The following is a 17637-nucleotide window of genomic DNA, read 5'->3' as shown; positions in this document are numbered from 1 at the left end:
CCGCCCCCGTTGCAGCAGCGATATCTTGTGATAGCTGCCGTAGCGAACATTATCGCTACGCCAGCTTCACATGCACTCACCTGTCCTGCGACGTCGCTCTGGCCAGCAACCCGCCTCCTTCCTAAGGGGGCGGGCCGTGCGGCGTCACAGTGACGTCACACGGCAGGCGGCCAATAGCAACGGAGGGGCGGAGATGAGCGGGACGTAAACATCCCGCCCACCTCCTTCCTTCCTCATTGCAGCCGGGACGCAGGTAAGGTGAGGTTCCTCGCTCCTGTGGCTTTACACACAGCGATGTGTGCTGCCGCAGGAACGAGGAGCAACATCGTACCTGTCGCTGCACCGGCATTATGGAAATGTCGGAGAATACACCGATGATACATTAACGATGCTTTTGCACTCGTTCATCGTATCAAAAAGGTTTTACACACTACGACATCGCAAGTGGCACCGGATGTGCGTCACTTTCGATTTGACCCCAGAGACATCGAAACCTGCGATGTCGTAGTGTGCAAAGCCACACTTAGTGTTGTCAGTCTGTTGAATGGTAGATCGGCCGACCGCTATCTATGTATAGCTAGATTTAATCATTCTACCCAGTGTTCAAATGATGGGCATAGACTTGGGGCGCCATCCAGCTCCAACTGTGAAAGGACTTAACTTATTTAAAGAATGAAGATGTCTCTAAGATTTTCTTCCACTTGGTCTCTGCTCAAACAGAATGAGACTGGGGAGAGTTTGCAGATCAAAGCCATAGACTCCTATATGTTGGTTTATTTATTTAAAAAAACACATGGATGGCACTCTACATGAAACTCAGATGTGTGAATAGGAGACTTAAAGGAGTTGTCCGACAAACTCCAAAATGTTTTGTAAGCTAATCTGTGCTGTATTGTCATATAAATCACCCATACATTATTTTTTTTTGTTTTTTAACTTTTGTTCCTCTTGAGTTATCCCTTTATACTCTGCAGTTCTTTGTTTACATGCAGCTCAACCAAACATGACCTATTCCTGTGCCAAATCTCAAATCAGAGCTGGCACCGCCCGGCCTCAGTGTCCATCCCCGCCCCCTGCACACTCATTGGCTGTTAGTATTCTGCCGCAGCACTGACCTCTCATCGCCCCAGCAAAGATGGGCACATTACTACATATCATCTGCGGTGGATGTGAGGTGATTGTGCTGTCACAGATGAGATATCACTGCTCTGTATATCCAATCATTGATAGTACACAGCAGTGATTTTGCTTCTCTCACCTGTTACAGCACAATAAACCGCACATATATGTGCCCATCCCTGTCCCCATACTATAGTAGTATTCCCATAATATAGTATTGTGCCTCATCTTATAGTATTGTGCCCCATCCTTCTGCCCATCCTGTAGTAATGTCCCCTTGGGCTCCTCTTCCTGTAGTAATGCTCTCTCCTGTAGAATTGCCCCCTAGTCTGCCATTCTTCACACATGCAAAAAATACAAACACAAATCCTCCTCACCTGTCCTCGTTCCTTCGGTGCCCTGTGTCTTGCCTCTTCCGGCTGTAGCCTCCTCCGTGCTGATCGCGGCCTGTGCAGTCAGCGCTGTATATCAGATGTCAGATCTCCAGTCACTGTGCAGGGACGCCTCTGTATGCAGCTTCTCCAGTGATCTGCTGCTGCCTCTGATTGGCCGGCGGCTGCTCATCACTTTATACAGAGGCTCTGCAGGGCGCCATGGAATCTGCCATCTGATATACAGCGCTGACTGCACGGCCGCAGCACAGGCTGCGTTCAGCAAGGGGGGCCATTTGCCTGCGCGCTGCCAGCAGCATCGGGGGCCACGTGCAGCATACAGGCAGCGAGACCCCTGCACTATGGAATGTGAGGTAGGGTGCAGGGAAGGGGGGCGAGGATGCCACACACTGTACCTGCCCAGCAGGGCGTGTACATGACGTCGCCTGTGCTGCCCGTCGACAAGGCAGGCCCATAAGCTCCTAAGTCGTTGTGACATTACAGGAAGCAGCAAAATCAAGGTCACATGACCACTCTGAGCCGGGGGAGAGGGGCTGACAGCAGGGCAGATAACTAGTCACTATCTACTTACCTGCCTCAATGTAGCCCAATAGTGTAATAACAAAAAAGTCAAAATTAAGCCAGATAACCCCTTTAAGGGGGACCTGTTACCGGGTCATAAGTGACCGGTTTTTGCTCTAATTCAATTTCCGCTGCTCTCCTGAGTTTCCTCCTTTTTTTTTTCCTCTTTTTTTTTTAAATCTGCCATATGGTCTTAGAAATGTAGGCCTTGTTATTTATTGTTCATTTCTTCGGCGCTCTATTGGGAGACCCAGACGATTGGTGTATAGCACTGCCTCCGGAGGCCACACAAAGCAATTACACTAAAAAGTGTAAGGCCCCTCCCCTTCTGGCTATACACCCCCAGTGGGATCACTGGCTCACCAGTTTTCTGCTTTGTGCAAAGGAGGTCAGACATCCACGCATAGCTCCACTGTTTGTAGTCAGCAGTAGCTGCTGGCTATATCGGATGGAAGAAAAGAGGGCCCATATGGGGCCCCCAGCATGCTCCCTTCTCACCCGCGGTGGTGCTTGTAAGGTTGAGGTACCTATTGCTGGTACAGAGGCTGGAGCCCACATGCTGTTTTCCTTCCACATCCCCTGGAGGGCTCTGTGGAAGTGGGATCTTGCCGGCCCCCAAGCCCTGGGGCCGGGCTCCATCCACAGACCCAGAGAACCTGCTGGATTTGGAGCTGGAGTGCCGTTCAGGGACAAGGCCCTGCAACTTTCAGGTACTCTGTGTCCCCGGCAGGCACGGACACTCTCAAGGCTTGCTGAGCGTTATAGTGCGCCGGGGACAGTAGCGCTGTGCGCTGGGGTTAGGTCACTGCAGCTTTGCTGAGTGACGTTACATGTTGGGAACTACTGCGCCGACCGCTACTGGAGCGGCGGCGCAGCTGCGACTTGTGGTGCGCCGGGGACTTTGCGCCGACCGCGCTTTTACGGCGGCGGCGCTTCTAACTTTAGCCCCCGGCTTCTGCGGCCTAGCGCCGCTTCGTTCCCGCCCCCACCCTGTCAATCAGGGTAGGGGAGAGACGCTGCTCAATAGGCAGCGCCGAGGGCTGGAGCTTTATTTACATGCTCCAGCCCTCTCACTAGGCACAGTGGGAAGCAGGCTTCCCGCTTTTCGTCTGTATACGCCCAGGGCCCGCCCCCCCTCTCCACAAGGACGCCGGCAGCCATTACACATGCGGTCTGGCTGGGGAAAGGCAGCAGGCTCTGGGAGACCCAGACTAAAGGGATTTCGGCGACCACACACCCGCTCCTAAGCGGGCGGTAAGCTGCACTTAGTGCTGGCCCCACTTGTGCCTCAGTGATATATTAGTGTACTTTTTTCTTGGTACCATATATATATATATATTTGCACTGTAAGGTCGCTTCTTGGCTGGACACCCTGTACTGCTCTGAGGAGGCAGCAACATGTCATCCGCAAAACGCAAGGGTGCCAAGGCACAGGCTGTGTACACTGTTTGTACTGCATGTGGGGCTGATCTACCGGCAGGCTCCAAAGACTCACATTGTGTGCAATGTTCAATCCCAGTGGCACTTCGTCAGCCAGAGCCTAATGTGGTGGTAGCCCAGGCTGAGGCGCCTGTGAACCCTGCCCCGGTGACGGGGACAGACTTTGCAGTTTTTGCTGATAAAATGTCTGTGACTATGGCAAAAATCCTGGAGACCTTGCAGTCCAGGCCAGTTGCTCAGGCCATGGACACTGCTGTGTCTATGCTCCCCGGTCCCCCTCAGTTGGAACTAATCCGTACTTCAGGGGGGTCTCAAGCATCACAGGCTGAAGTCTCTGACTCAGATGACAGTCCCAGGCAGCCTAAGCGAGCTCACTGGGAAAGACCCTCCACGTCTTCACACTGTTCAGGGTCTCAGCGACAAGAGTCTCTCTGTGATGAGACTGAGGAAGGTGACCAGGATTCTAATCCTGAGGCCCCTCTCAATCTGGATGCCCCTGATGGTGACGCCATGGTTAATGACCTTATATCGGCAATTAATAGGCTGTTGGATATTTCTCCCCCAGCCCCTTCTGCAGAGGAGGCAGCTGCACAGCAGGAGAAGTTCCATTTCCTATATCCCAAGCGTAAATTAAGTGCTTTTTTGGACCACTCTGATTTCAGAGAATCGATCCAGAAACACGACGCTCATCCAGACAAGCGTTTCGCTAAACGTTCTAAGGATACCCGTTATCCTTTTCCCTCTGAGGTAGCCAAACGCTGGACCCAGTGTCCAAAGGTGGATCCCCCAATTTCCAAGCTTGCGGCTAGATCCATAGTCGCAGTAGAGGATGGCGCTTCAATTAAAGATGCCAACGACAGACAGATGGACCTTTGGTTGAAATCTGTCTATGAATCTATCGGCGCGTCGTTTGCTCCAGCATTCGCGGCCGTGTGGGCACTCCAAGCTATTTCAGCTGGTTTAGCACAGGTGGATGCTTTCATACATCCAGCAGTGCCGCAAGTGGCGTCCCTAACTTCGCAAATGTCTGCGTTTGCGACCTATGCTATCAATGCTGTCCTAGAATCTACGAGCCGTACCGCTATGGCGTCCGCCAATTCTGTGGTTTTGCGCAGAGCCTTGTGGTTAAAGGACTGGAAAGCAGATGCTGGTTCCAAAAAATGCTTAACCAGCTTGCCATTATCTAGAGACAGACTGTTTGGTGAGCCATTGGCTGAAATCATAAAACAGTCCAAGGGTAAGGACTCTTCCTTACCACAGCCCAGAGCAAGTAAACCTCAACAGAAAAAGTGGCAGTCGAGGTTTCGGTCCTTTCGTGGCTCGGGCAAGGCCCAATTCTCCTCGTCCAAAAGGACTCAGAAAGAACAAGGGAACTCAGATTCCTGGCGGGCTCACTCACGCCCCAGGAAAGCAAATGGAGGAACCGCTTCCAAAGCGGCTACCTCATGACTTTCGGCCTCCTCCCTCCGCATCCTCGGTCGGTGGCAGGCTCTCCCGCTTTTGCGACATTTGGCTGTCTCAGGTCAAAGACCGGTGGGTAACAGACATTCTGTCTCGCGGGTACAGAATCGAGTTCAGTTCTCGGCCTCCACTTCGGTTCTTCAGAACCTCCCCACACCCCAACCGAGCAGATGCCCTGCTGCAGGCGGTGGACTCTCTAAGAGCAGAAGGAGTCGTGATCCCTGTCCCCCCTCTCGAACGGGGGCGAGGATTTTACTCCAATCTCTTTGTGGTTCCAAAAAAGGACGGCTCCTTCCGTCCTGTTCTGGACCTAAAACTGCTCAACAAGCATGTGAACGCCAGGCGGTTCCGGATGGAATCCCTCCGCTCAGTCATTGCCTCTATGTCTCAAGGAGATTTCCTAGCATCAATAGACATCAAGGATGCTTATCTCCACGTGCCGATTGCTACAGAGCACCAATGCTTCCTACGCTTCGTGATAGGAGACGACCATCTTCAGTTCGTAGCTCTGCCATTTGGTCTGGCGACAGCCCCTCGGGTGTTCACCAAGATCATGGCGGCAGTGGTAGCAGTCTTGCACTCTCACGGACACTCTGTGATCCCTTACTTGGACGATCTACTGGTCAAGGCACCCTCTCAAGAGGCATGCCGACTCAGCCTGAATGTTGCACTGGAGACTCTCCAGGCGTTCGGGTGGATCATCAACTTCCCAAAGTCAAATCTGTCACCGACCCAATCACTAACGTATCTTGGCATGGAGTTTCATACTCTCTCAGCGATAGTGAAACTTCCGCTGGACAAGCAGCGGTCTCTACAGACTGGGGTGCAGGCTCTCCTTCAAAGTCAGCCGCACTCCTTAAGACGCCTCATGCACTTCCTGGGGAAGATGGTGGCGGCAATAGAGGCGGTTCCGTTTGCGCAGTTTCATCTGCGTCCACTTCAATGGGACATTCTCCGCCAATGGGACGGGAAGTCAACATCCCTGGACAGGAAGGTCTCCCTTTCCCAGACGGCCAAAGACTCTCTGCAGTGGTGGCTTCTTCCCACCTCATTATCACAGGGAAGATCCTTCCTACCACCGTCTTGGGCGGTGGTCACGACAGATGCGAGTCTGTTAGGGTGGGGAGCAGTCTTTCTCCACCACAGGGCTCAGGGTACGTGGTCTCAGCAGGAGTCCACCCTTCAGATCAATGTTCTGGAAATCAGAGCAGTGTATCTTGCCCTACTAGCCTTCCAGCAGTGGCTGGAAGGAAGGCAGATCCGAATTCAGTCGGACAACTCCACAGCGGTGGCATACATCAACCACCAAGGGGGGACACGCAGTCGGCAAGCCTTCCAGGAAGTCCGGAGGATTCTGATGTGGGTGGAAGCCACAGCCTCCACCATATCCGCGGTTCACATCCCCGGCGTAGAAAACTGGGAAGCAGACTTCCTCAGTCGCCAGGGCATGGACGCAGGGGAATGGTCCCTTCACCCAGACGTGTTTCAGGAAATCTGTCGCCGCTGGGGGGTGCCGGACGTCGACCTAATGGCGTCACGGCACAACAACAAGGTCCCAACCTTCATGGCACGGTCTCGCGATCAAAGAGCGCTGGCGGCAGACGCCCTAGTGCAAGATTGGTCGCAGTTCCGGCTCCCTTATGTGTTTCCACCTCTGGCACTCCTGCCCAGAGTGCTACGCAAAATCAGATCCGATTGCAGCCGCGTCATACTTGTCGCCCCAGACTGGCCGAGGAGGGCGTGGTATCCGGATCTGTGGCAGCTCACGGTCGGCCAACCGTGGGCACTCCCAGACCGACCAGACTTACTGTCCCAAGGGCCGTTTTTCCATCGGAATTCTGCGGCCCTGAACCTGACTGTGTGGCCATTGAGTCCTGGATCCTAACGTCTTCAGGATTGTCCCAAGGGGTCGTTGCCACCATGAGACAGGCTAGGAAGCCCACGTCTGCTAAGATCTACCACAGAACGTGGATATTTTTATCCTGGTGCTCTGCTCAGGGAGTGTCTCCCTGGCCATTTGCATTGCCTACCTTTCTTTCTTTCCTGCAATCTGGGTTAGAAAAAGGTTTGTCGCTCGGCTCCCTTAAAGGTCAGGTCTCGGCGCTATCCGTCTTTTTTCAGAGGCGTTTGGCACGCCTTCCTAAGGTGCGCACGTTCCTACAGGGGGTTTGCCATATCGTACCCCCGTACAAGCGGCCGTTAGATCCATGGGATCTGAACAGGGTACTAGTTGCCCTCCAGAAGCCGCCCTTCGAGCCTCTGAAGGAGGTTTCACTTTCTAGACTATCACAGAAAGTGGCTTTTCTGGTAGCGATCACATCTCTTCGGAGAGTGTCTGAGCTGGCAGCACTATCATCCAAGGCTCCCTTCCTGGTCTTCCACCAGGACAAGGTTGTGCTGCGTCCTATTCAGGAGTTTCTCCCGAAGGTGGTATCCTCTTTTCATCTTAATCAGGATATCTCTTTGCCTTCGTTTTGTCCTCATGCAGTTCATCGGTATGAGAAGGATTTACATTTGTTAGATCTGGTGAGAGCACTCAGAATCTACATTTCCCGCATGGCGCCCTTGCGCCGTTCGGATGCACTCTTTGTCCTTGTCGCTGGGAAGCGCAAAGGGTCGCAGGCTTCTAAAGCCACCCTGGCTCGATGGATCAAAGAACCAATTCTTGAAGCCTACCGTTCTGCTGGGCTTCCGGTTCCATCAGGGCTGAAGGCCCATTCTACCAGAGCCGTGGGTGCATCCTGGGCATTACGACACCAGGCTACGGCTCAACAGGTGTGCCAGGCAGCTACCTGGTCGAGTCTGCACACTTTCACCAAACATTATCAGGTGCATACCTATGCTTCGGCGGACGCCAGCCTAGGTAGAAGAGTCCTGCAGGCGGCAGTTGCCTCCCCGTAGGGGAGGGCTGTCTTGCAGCTCTAACATGAGGTATTTCTTTACCCACCCAGGGACAGCTTTTGGACGTCCCAATCGTCTGGGTCTCCCAATAGAGCGCCGAAGAAGAAGGGAATTTTGTTACTTACCGTAAATTCCTTTTCTTCTAGCTCTTATTGGGAGACCCAGCACCCGCCCTGTTGTCCTTCGGGATTGTTGGTTTGTTTGCGGGTACACATGTTGTTCATGTTGAACGGTTTTCAGTTCTCCGATGTTACTCGGAGAGAATTTGTTTAAACCAGTTATTGGCTTTCCTCCTTCTTGCTTTTGCACTAAAACTGGTGAGCCAGTGATCCCACTGGGGGTGTATAGCCAGAAGGGGAGGGGCCTTACACTTTTTAGTGTAATTGCTTTGTGTGGCCTCCGGAGGCAGTGCTATACACCAATCGTCTGGGTCTCCCAATAAGAGCTAGAAGAAAAGGAATTTACGGTAAGTAACAAAATTCCCTTCTTTTATCTTCTTTTCCTAGAGTGCATTTCTCACAGTATTCTCTGGGGTGGTGTCTTTTGGCTGCTTTTCATTATTACACTGTGAGCAATGCCTACTTGATAAAAACCATAAAAATTAGCCCTGGATAAAAAGGCCCATAGCTCTACACTGTGTGCAGACTTATTAGGCAAATGAGTATTTTGATCACATGATAATTTTTATACATGCTGTCCTACTCCAAGCTGTATAGGCTTGAGAGCCAACTACCAATTAAGTAGATCAGGTGATGTGCATCTCTGTAATGAGGACGGGTGCGGTGTAATGACATCAACACCCTATATAAGGGGTGCATACTTATTAGGCAACTTCCTTTCCATTGGCAAAATGGGTCAGAAGAGAGATTTGATGGGCTCTGAAAAGTCCAAAATTGTGAGATTTCTTGCAGAGGGATGCAGCAGTCATGAAATTGCCAAACTTTTGAAGCGTGATCACCGAACAATCAAGCGTTTTATGGCAAATAGCCAACAGGGTCTAAAGAAGCGTGTTAGGCAAAAAAAAGCACAAAATAACTGCCCATGAATTGAGGAAAATCAAGCGTAAAGCTGCCAAGATGCCATTTGCCACCAGTTTTGCCATATTTCAGAGCTGAAACATTACTGGAGTATCAAAAAGCACAAGGTGTTCCATACTCAGGGACATGGCTAAGGTAAGGAAGGCTGAAAAACCACCTTTGAACAAGAAACATAAGATAAAACGTCAAGACTGGGCCAAGAAATATCTTAAGACTGATTTTTCAAAGGTTTTATGGACTGATGAAATGAGTGACTCTTGATGGGCCAAAGGCTGGATCAGTAAAGGGCAGAGAGCTCCACTCCGACTTAGATGCCTGCAAGGTGGAGGTGGGGTACTGGTATGGGCTGGTATCATCAAAGATGAACTTGTGGGACCTTTTTAGGTTGAGGATGGAGTGAAGCTCAACTCCCAGATCTACTGCCAGTTTCTGGAAGACAACTTCTTCAAGCAGAGGTACAGGAAGAAGTTGGTATCGTTCAAGAAAAACATGATTTTCATGTAGGACATTGCTCCATCACATGCATCCAATTACTCCAGTAAAGGTCTAAAAGATGAAAAAATAATGACCTGGCCCCCTTGTTCGTTTGATCTGAACCCCATAGAGAACCTGTGGTCCCTCATAAAATGTGAGCTCTACAGGGAGGGAAAACAGTTCTCCTCTGGAACAGTGTATGGGAGACTGTGGTGGCTGCTGCACGCAATGTTGATCGTAAACAGATCAAGCAACTGACAGAATCTATAGATGGTAGGCTGTTGAGTGTCATCATAAAGAAAGGTGGCTATATTGGCCACTAATTTTTTGGGGTTTTGTTTTTGCATGTCAGAAATGTTTATTTCTAAATTTTGTGCAGTTATATTGCTTTACCTGTTGAAAATAAACAAGTGAGATGGGAATATATTTTGTTTTTATTAAGTTGCCTAATAAGTCTGCACAGTAATAGTTACCTGCAAAAATAGCCTCCTACGATAGCCAAATAAACAAAAACCCACTTCAACTTCCAAAAATATTAAGCTTTGATATTTGAGTCGTTTGGGTCGATTGAGAACATAGTTGTTGATCAATAATAAAAAAAATCGCTAAAATACAACTTGCCTAATAATTCTGCACCCAGTGTAAAACTGTATGGCGGATTTAAAAGTAAAAAAAAATAAAACAAAATAATGGAGTAGAGATATTAAAACAACAAAAACTAGCTACTTTTGCCATGGTGACAGGTCCTCTTTAAGGGGGAAAATGAACTAGACTGCAATACCATTTAGTGGACAGGGTCCAGACTCCGAATTTCAGGATGTTCTGACTATTCTTCCCCTGCTTTGCCCTAGTGTCATAATCCCTTGTCTTTCAGCACCTTACAATATGTAAGCGGCATCTTAGTTCTGTTACCATTCACGCTTACTTTATTACCCGAAAGGGAGAAAATTACAGGTCCCCTGTACTTCCATTAGTTCTGCTTTTCCCAGCCTTGTGCATCTTGCTCAGTACTGAAGTGACTCCCTTTATTTAGAGCTTTGCCCAGGGTGAAGATGGGTACCCTGCTTAAAGTTTGCTGTAAACTCTCCATGTATGGAAATCGGTGTATATTTTATATTCTGGAATCTTGCTGGCAAATGTTTCAATTTTTTTGCAATTTGTTTAGTTGCATATTGTGCAATTATTTAGCCAAATTATTTGCGTACTCAAAAATACACCTGTGGTGGACTGGAATGCAGTGGCGCCATATCTTGCCACTTTTTAAGAGTCACAATTGATAAATCTGGTAGAAACTTTTATCGCTAAATATCGCCCACATAGTAGAAATTAAAAACTGGTAAGCATATATAAAATAGTTAAAAGAGGTACAAATAGAAACCTTCAAAAAGGCATAAAACTAAGCAAAGAAACAGATGCAAAGGCAATGATGAATCCAGGCCAGCGTGCAATAATATTTGGGTTTAGGACTGGAGGAGTTTAAAGAGAATCATTTTGCTATGTAAAATGAGGACAGCATGCTGCAGGAGCTAAAAAAATAAAAGCTATGCCGCTCTTATCAGGGTGTGTGCTGTTGTTTACTGTAAAGTAAAGGCTTTATCACATGCTTAATTACCATGACTGGACTACAATGCCACGCGCATGGCAGTCTGGCATGCCCCCTCCTCTGATTGACAACTCACTGTCACTGTACAATCTATATTAAGAGCCTGGGGTGGGCGAGAGCAACCTTCCCAGCTCTGCTGCTTTTGCTAAATCTAAAACCTTGGATTGTGTCAGAACGGCTGCATCCAGTAATCTAAGTTAAAAATTGTTGGATTCAGAGTCTATTTGCCTACATTATGCTGCTCCCAGATGAAGTAGCAAAAACCTGCTGACAGATTCCCTTTAACTGAGAATCTGTCAGTCAGCCTTGTCTTCAAAAGTGGACAACCTGTTTAATATATGGAATACAACATATATTTTAAGAGATTGGAAAGAAAATTTAGATAATACATTTATGTGTTGATCATTTCATCCTCTTGGTATAAAGGGAATTGAACACCAGTTTTATACTGTCCAATATAGCTCTGTTTCCTGAGATAGAAAAGGGTCTACATCAAAACTATTTGCTGCAGCTCTGCTAGTCTTCTCAGTGATGATGTTGAACTGTGTAGGCCTCAGTATCTGTGAGATCCTGATTTACAGCTGTCTATGTACATTACAGGCAGAAACCAGCCAATCAATATCAAGGGTGGGGCTAGGCAGGACACTCCCCGAGTTATCAGCCAATGAGAAGTGGTACAGACAGAACATTTCTAGTTGTCAACCAATCAGAGTTCTCCCCCTAATGTATGCAGATGAGCTGGTGGACGTGTGGTTCTTGCCGTTTTCCTACGTATTTTTTATTTTTTTTTCTTTCTCTAGTGTCTCGATGCCTAAGAGCCTAGTGCGCTGGGGTTGTGGGTTCAGATCCCACCTTGGTAAAAGCTGCATGGTGTTATGGGCCCGTCCTTTCCCACTTGTGCTGCTTTATCTCCCACCTCCTATATATAAACTGATATGCTGAGACAAAAAATCCCCAGATCCAGCTTTAGCTGAGCATTGAGGTTCCAGCCTCCTAGCATAGGACCATCAAGTGCAGAAAACCCCTGGTCAACCAGTTAAAGCCCAGCTGTTATTATGTGTAGCTGAAACCTCTAGTCCTCTTAATCAAGCTCTGTTAAAATAGATGAAGATTTTTGCCAATATGAGATTTGCTCATAGCCGTGACTGATATTTGCTCTCTCTTATTAGGCAACCACCAAAGTAGAGGTGGATATGGAGAAAGCCGAACGGCTCCAGGTCACAAGAGGCGACTTTCTCACTTCTCTGGAAAATGACATAAAGCCTGTAAGTTGTTGTCCTGTTGATCCACGTTTTATACACATTTGTGGGTACAAAACCTCATACACAATGCAGAGCCATCTGCAAAAACAGTACAGAGGCACATGGAGACCTACAAGCTTCCCACTATGGATATATAGACTGTTTCACATCATGTCTGTAGGAAGCTATTGCATAGAGCATAATACTGGACTTGTTCAGACGCAATAGTTCAGTGTCAGGGTCCTTTATCAGTTTCATTGGCAAGCCCTAGCTGGGATTATTGATGTCTTGTTTTTAGGCCTTTGGGACCAATCAAGAGGACTATGCAAGTTATATTATGAACGGTATCATTAAATGGGGTGACCCCGTTACTCGTGTCCTTGATGATGGTGAGCTACTTGTTCAACAAACCAAGAACAGTGATCGCACACCTTTGGTCAGCGTCTTACTGGAAGGTGAGTTCTTCAATCTGTGTTCTAATGGGGCTATTGATTAAAAAGGATGTTTTTTTAGAACCAAGATTTTACATGAGTTTCTGTTGTCAGGCCCACCACATAGTGGCAAAACCGCACTAGCCGCCAAGATCTCCGAGGAATCCAATTTCCCCTTTATCAAGATCTGCTCACCAGAGAAGATGATTGGATTCTCTGAGACTGCCAAATGCCAGGCCATGAAAAAGGTATGACTTATTTTTGTTTCCACTAGTTTTTGGGCTTCAGTATGTTTGCAGATCTTACATCCATCAAGTAAGATATTGGCTTAAATAATAAAGAGGTATAATAATAATATGCAGACTAGACCTGAAGCCCAACCAAAATACAATGCCTCGAAAAAGTATCCCCACTGCCACACATGGTGGCAGCATCATAGTATAAGGAAAAAGTTGTGTATAAGATGTACAGAGCAATATATACAGAATATTGTTCTGTACATCTTATACTCAGAGAAAATGTTATCGATCTTCATTTTCCCTCCTATGTAGCTGTTAAAACATATGGTTCTTACTTCTTTTCAACCCTATTTAAAGGATTTCTCTTGTTAAAACAAGTTGTCACCTACTTGCAAGAATGATAACTTGTTGATCGATAGGGTTCTGACCTCTGGGACCCCCACTGATTGTCAGCACTTTTGTCCCTGTTATAATGGAACGTCAGTACACATGCTTGACCGCCGTTCCATTAATTCCCTATTGGCGGCCGAATGCTGCTCTCTGCTTCTCTGGTAGCTCCATAGATCAGAGAATGAATGAAGTGGTTGTTGGTCATGGGACTTGCTGATCTATTTTATATTGAGAAATAAAAATTCTCCATGATGGTGATTGGTGAAGATAGGTGATAATTTGTTTCCACTACTTAACCCCTGTAAGGACGCAGGTTTCTTCTTTACGATAGACTGCTGATCACTTTATTTAGAATTAAATTGAATCTACCTATTGTATGGTTAGTTACATTGGACCAGAGGATCGAAGTACACTACTACTCTTCACCTAAAGGGACTAGTAGTCTGTAATATAAATTCATTTTATGAGATTATGAAGTCCGGTTCCTAAAAGTGACTTTTCCTTTACCTCTAATTCATTCATTGTTCTGGCTTTCGGCAGATCTTTGATGATGCTTACAAGTCTCAGCTGAGTTGTGTTGTGGTGGATGATATAGAAAGACTTCTAGGTGAGACCACAGAGCTATACAGATCAGTGCATGAATAACTCATGAGATTATAATCTATTTTATTTTACTTTTATGTCAGATTATGTTCCCATTGGTCCTCGCTTCTCCAATCTGGTGCTCCAGGCATTACTTGTACTTTTGAAGAAAGCTCCACCACAGGTAATAGACATGTTTAGTGAGTTGTCCACCTATGGGCTACAACTTTCAGGAGATGCTGCTTCCTGGATATTATGAAGAATTGAACGACTTTTGGTATATTGTGCTGAGCTTGTCTCTGATTTTGCCATTTCTCTCCAGGGTCGTAAACTGTTGATCATTGGCACCACCAGTCGTAAGGATGTCCTCCAAGAGATGGAGATGCTGGATGCCTTTAGCACTACCATACAGGTTCCTAATATTTGCACAGGAGAGCAACTGATGGAGGCGCTGGAGGTCAGCTCATCACATGAACTGGTTGTATTGTGTGTTGTTTTGGTTTTGTTTTCCAGTTATATGTATTTTATTTCTTCTATTCTGCAGCTTTTGGGTAGTTTCAAGGACAATGAACGTGGTATTATTGCTCAGCAAGTGAAGGGCAAGAAGGTTTACATAGGTATCAAGAAGCTGCTGATGTTAATTGAGATGTCCATGCAGGTGAGGACACACAGTAGGGTGGGATATTCTTATTTTAAGTGTTAAGATATTTATGCCATCTGAATTGGAGTCCAGTACAAAGAATAAGGGTTGTCGGACCATGTACCTGCTGGAGTGGAGATACTGTGCATGTGCGTTCACCGTCTATTCTAATGAATGGGCAACATGGAAATATCTGCTAAAGAGCGTGACCACATTAGTTCAGTTACCTCTTTGCCAGGAACCATGGTACCAGGCACACCATTGATCAGAAGGATTTTTCAGACCACACATTAGGAGCCAGCGCTTCTTACTTGTGTAGATCAATGTATAGCTTTATCTTGTACATTATTTTCTCCATGTGTAGCGAACAGCTTGCACAGCAGTTTCTTAGTATGGTTTACATATTAAAAATGCTCACTTATCTCACCCTTCATTTCTGTGTTGCATTGAGGGACTTTAAAGTTCCAAAATTTCCTGACTTCCACAGACTAGGCCAAACCAATTGTACTTTTTGTCACCAGTGCCAGTTGATGATACTTGATCCTCACTGACCCTAAAAGCTTTCTTCAAAGATACTGGGTTCTGATTTATGCTTAATTTTCAATAATGTTTTCTATTTTTATGTTTAAGATGGATCCAGAGTATCGCGTCAGGAAGTTCCTGGCTTTGCTGAAAGAAGAAGCTTCGTAAGTTTATATTATGCGAGGTATTTGGTATATGGGTTAGCAGAAGTGCAATTCTATCCTTTATATTTGAACATCATGCTTTCGTGCATGACCTAAGAGGTGGAGTACAGCACAAAGATGACTGTTACGCTCCACTCCTTCAGGCTCAGCAGCAGATATAACAGATTGGAGAACATGGCTGTTTAATAGTTACGTTAAGTTGACACTTCCGTTGTTTTGCATCAGTCAAAATCAGTTGTGTGACTGATGCAACGGATGCGTTGTAGATAGTGGCACAACTGATGTGACTGATGTTGCAAAAAACGATCCTTTGTTTTTTCTTTTGTTTTTTTTTTTTTTTTTTTTTTTTTTTTTTACTGTTTTACCGGGGCCGGCTATTGTGAATGATCAGCTGATCGCCCAGCGGATGGCTTTTGTGAACGATCAGCTGATCGTTCACAATAGCCGGGCGATCAGCTGATCATTCACAATAGCCGGCCTCCAGGCGATTAGCTGATCGTTCCGGCCGCTGGAACTGAATTTACAGCCGATCATGGTTTTTTACTGTGCGCATGCTCACCTCACAGTAAAAAAAACGATCCGCCGCACACAAAAAACGTTACATTCAGCGTTGCTCCCGCCTGACGGTCAGTCAGTAAACGACTGATAGTCACACAGAGGATTCAACGCAAGGCCATCAATCACAATCCATCGCTAATAGAAGTCTATGGGGAAAAAATGGATTCCTGCAAAATATTTTGCAGGGTACCGTAATTCCTCAAGGCAACGGATTGGGACTGATGCAAAACAACGGAAGTGTGAACTTACCCTTAGACAGCGTAATCTTAGACCAGGCAGTCTGAAGATGCTCCAAGATGGACCAATTGCATCCTACTTTGCACTATGATCAGTATGCAAAAAAGACACTTAGATCAAGATGCCTTCTCCTTATCTGAATGCCAGATATTGCCAATTGTTAAGATTTCTTTTCAAACAATCTCCAACTAAAATCGTTTTTTCTGTTTTGTAGAGATCCAGTGCATCGTGCCTACGATTAACTGGTGGGGCAGGGGCACTGGGGGAAGGTGTCGTCGTCGTCATCATCATCTGAACAAGTAACATTCCACCCACCACTGGCTGTTTCTGGGAAGGTCGGATTCTAGAAGCACACCACGGACTCCCTAATTTCTGTATCACTCGGGATGTGCATGTAATTCTATACTATGCTTTGTCTAAGCCATTCAGATCTCTTCTCCGTTCACCCAGCTTCCGATTGCACAGGATGCGGTGCCATCCTGCAACCATGATGTACCCACAATGTAACAACACTGTAATGTCTTCATTAATGCATGTCTTTAGTGCCACCATTGATCTTCTGGTGGAATCACTGCACAAGACAGGCTAGCGGTAACCGTACATCTACCCTACATCAATGCAAAGCTGTGGTGATTTAGCCATATTCCAGTAGCCATGTTGATTTATCTTCCCATTGGGTTGATGTCAAAATTGTACAGCTTGTAGAGTACAGACATATTTGAATGTCTTACCCATACAATATACTGATTTACTAGTTAATTGTTGGGCATTCGTTAACATCACAAATTGACTGCCCGCGCAGTAGGTAAGTAACGGTCAGGGTTATGTTTAGCTATCATTAGTGCTATATATCGGGAAGACAGGTTGTGAATAAACTCATTTCTCATGTCTCTCTGGCTTGACTATGCTCACAGTTGAAGTGAACACTCTGTGTGGGTTTCTTATGTCCCTTCTCCTCTCTTGACCTCCCCCACCTTTCAGTGTCTTTCCCATAGGTGACATGTGCTGTGGTTCTGTGGCTGCTTTACCCCTACTTAAATCCCCCAATCTTCAGACACATGTCATATCTGCCGTCCCACAGTATGTGTATATTTTTATTGTGGATTTTATGTTGTTATAAATGATCTGTTGGTTATTGCAGCTGGACAACTATTGCAATAAATAAATTATTTATCGGATATTGTTATTCTTTAAGTGTGTTTTGTTTTTTTTATAATCTCTGATTTAAAAAAAACAGTATCTTCTGAGTGGAATACTAGTTCAAAGGAAATTAGGCGTAGTACCCTATAGTAATTTGTTTCGTATATAAGGAAAGATTTTCTTTACCCAAATCTGCAGGAATCTGATTGCTATAGACAACTGATTGACTCTTTTTTTGCGCTAGTTTTGATAAATATGCCACTATGAGCGAACATATGTTAGAGCGGAGGTGAACATGGTTTGCGGCTGATTAAAAAAAAAAAGATGTACTACTGCTGTGCCTCTGCATCCTTTCACTAAAATACCCTGCAATTCACCACTATTCCACTACCTTGGCATGTGGAACAAGGAACACCAAAAGCACTTCCCACCGCTAATTAAGCTACCTCTACAATAAATACCAAGGCTTATTATCTGATCATCGAGCCTACCATTCTGGACCATG

The 17637-nt window shown here is 46.4% G+C and overlaps 1 protein-coding gene across 2 annotated transcripts in view; it reads left to right on the top strand.

The window, feature by feature from the left end:
• The window catches only part of NSF (N-ethylmaleimide sensitive factor, vesicle fusing ATPase), a 104017-nt gene extending 86847 nt beyond the window's left edge, over positions 1 to 17170 (top strand). For both annotated transcript variants that reach the window (XM_075350295.1, XM_075350294.1), the window contains 9 exons: positions 12158 to 12253; positions 12528 to 12684; positions 12775 to 12908; positions 13830 to 13896; positions 13976 to 14055; positions 14194 to 14328; positions 14416 to 14529; positions 15142 to 15197; positions 16207 to 17170. In XM_075350295.1, coding sequence (XP_075206410.1) covers positions 12158 to 12253; positions 12528 to 12684; positions 12775 to 12908; positions 13830 to 13896; positions 13976 to 14055; positions 14194 to 14328; positions 14416 to 14529; positions 15142 to 15197; positions 16207 to 16234 — 867 coding nt within the window. In that variant the 3' untranslated portion in view covers positions 16235 to 17170. The remainder of the gene's footprint in view (positions 1 to 12157; positions 12254 to 12527; positions 12685 to 12774; positions 12909 to 13829; positions 13897 to 13975; positions 14056 to 14193; positions 14329 to 14415; positions 14530 to 15141; positions 15198 to 16206) is intronic.
• The last annotated feature ends 467 nt before the right edge of the window (positions 17171 to 17637 follow it).

The sequence above is a fragment of the Anomaloglossus baeobatrachus genome, chromosome 5 (genome assembly GCF_048569485.1).
Source record: "Anomaloglossus baeobatrachus isolate aAnoBae1 chromosome 5, aAnoBae1.hap1, whole genome shotgun sequence".
Classification (NCBI taxonomy): domain Eukaryota; kingdom Metazoa; phylum Chordata; class Amphibia; order Anura; family Aromobatidae; genus Anomaloglossus; species Anomaloglossus baeobatrachus.
Note: the sequence above shows the minus strand (reverse complement) of the source record. Positions and strands in the feature narration are given on the sequence as shown.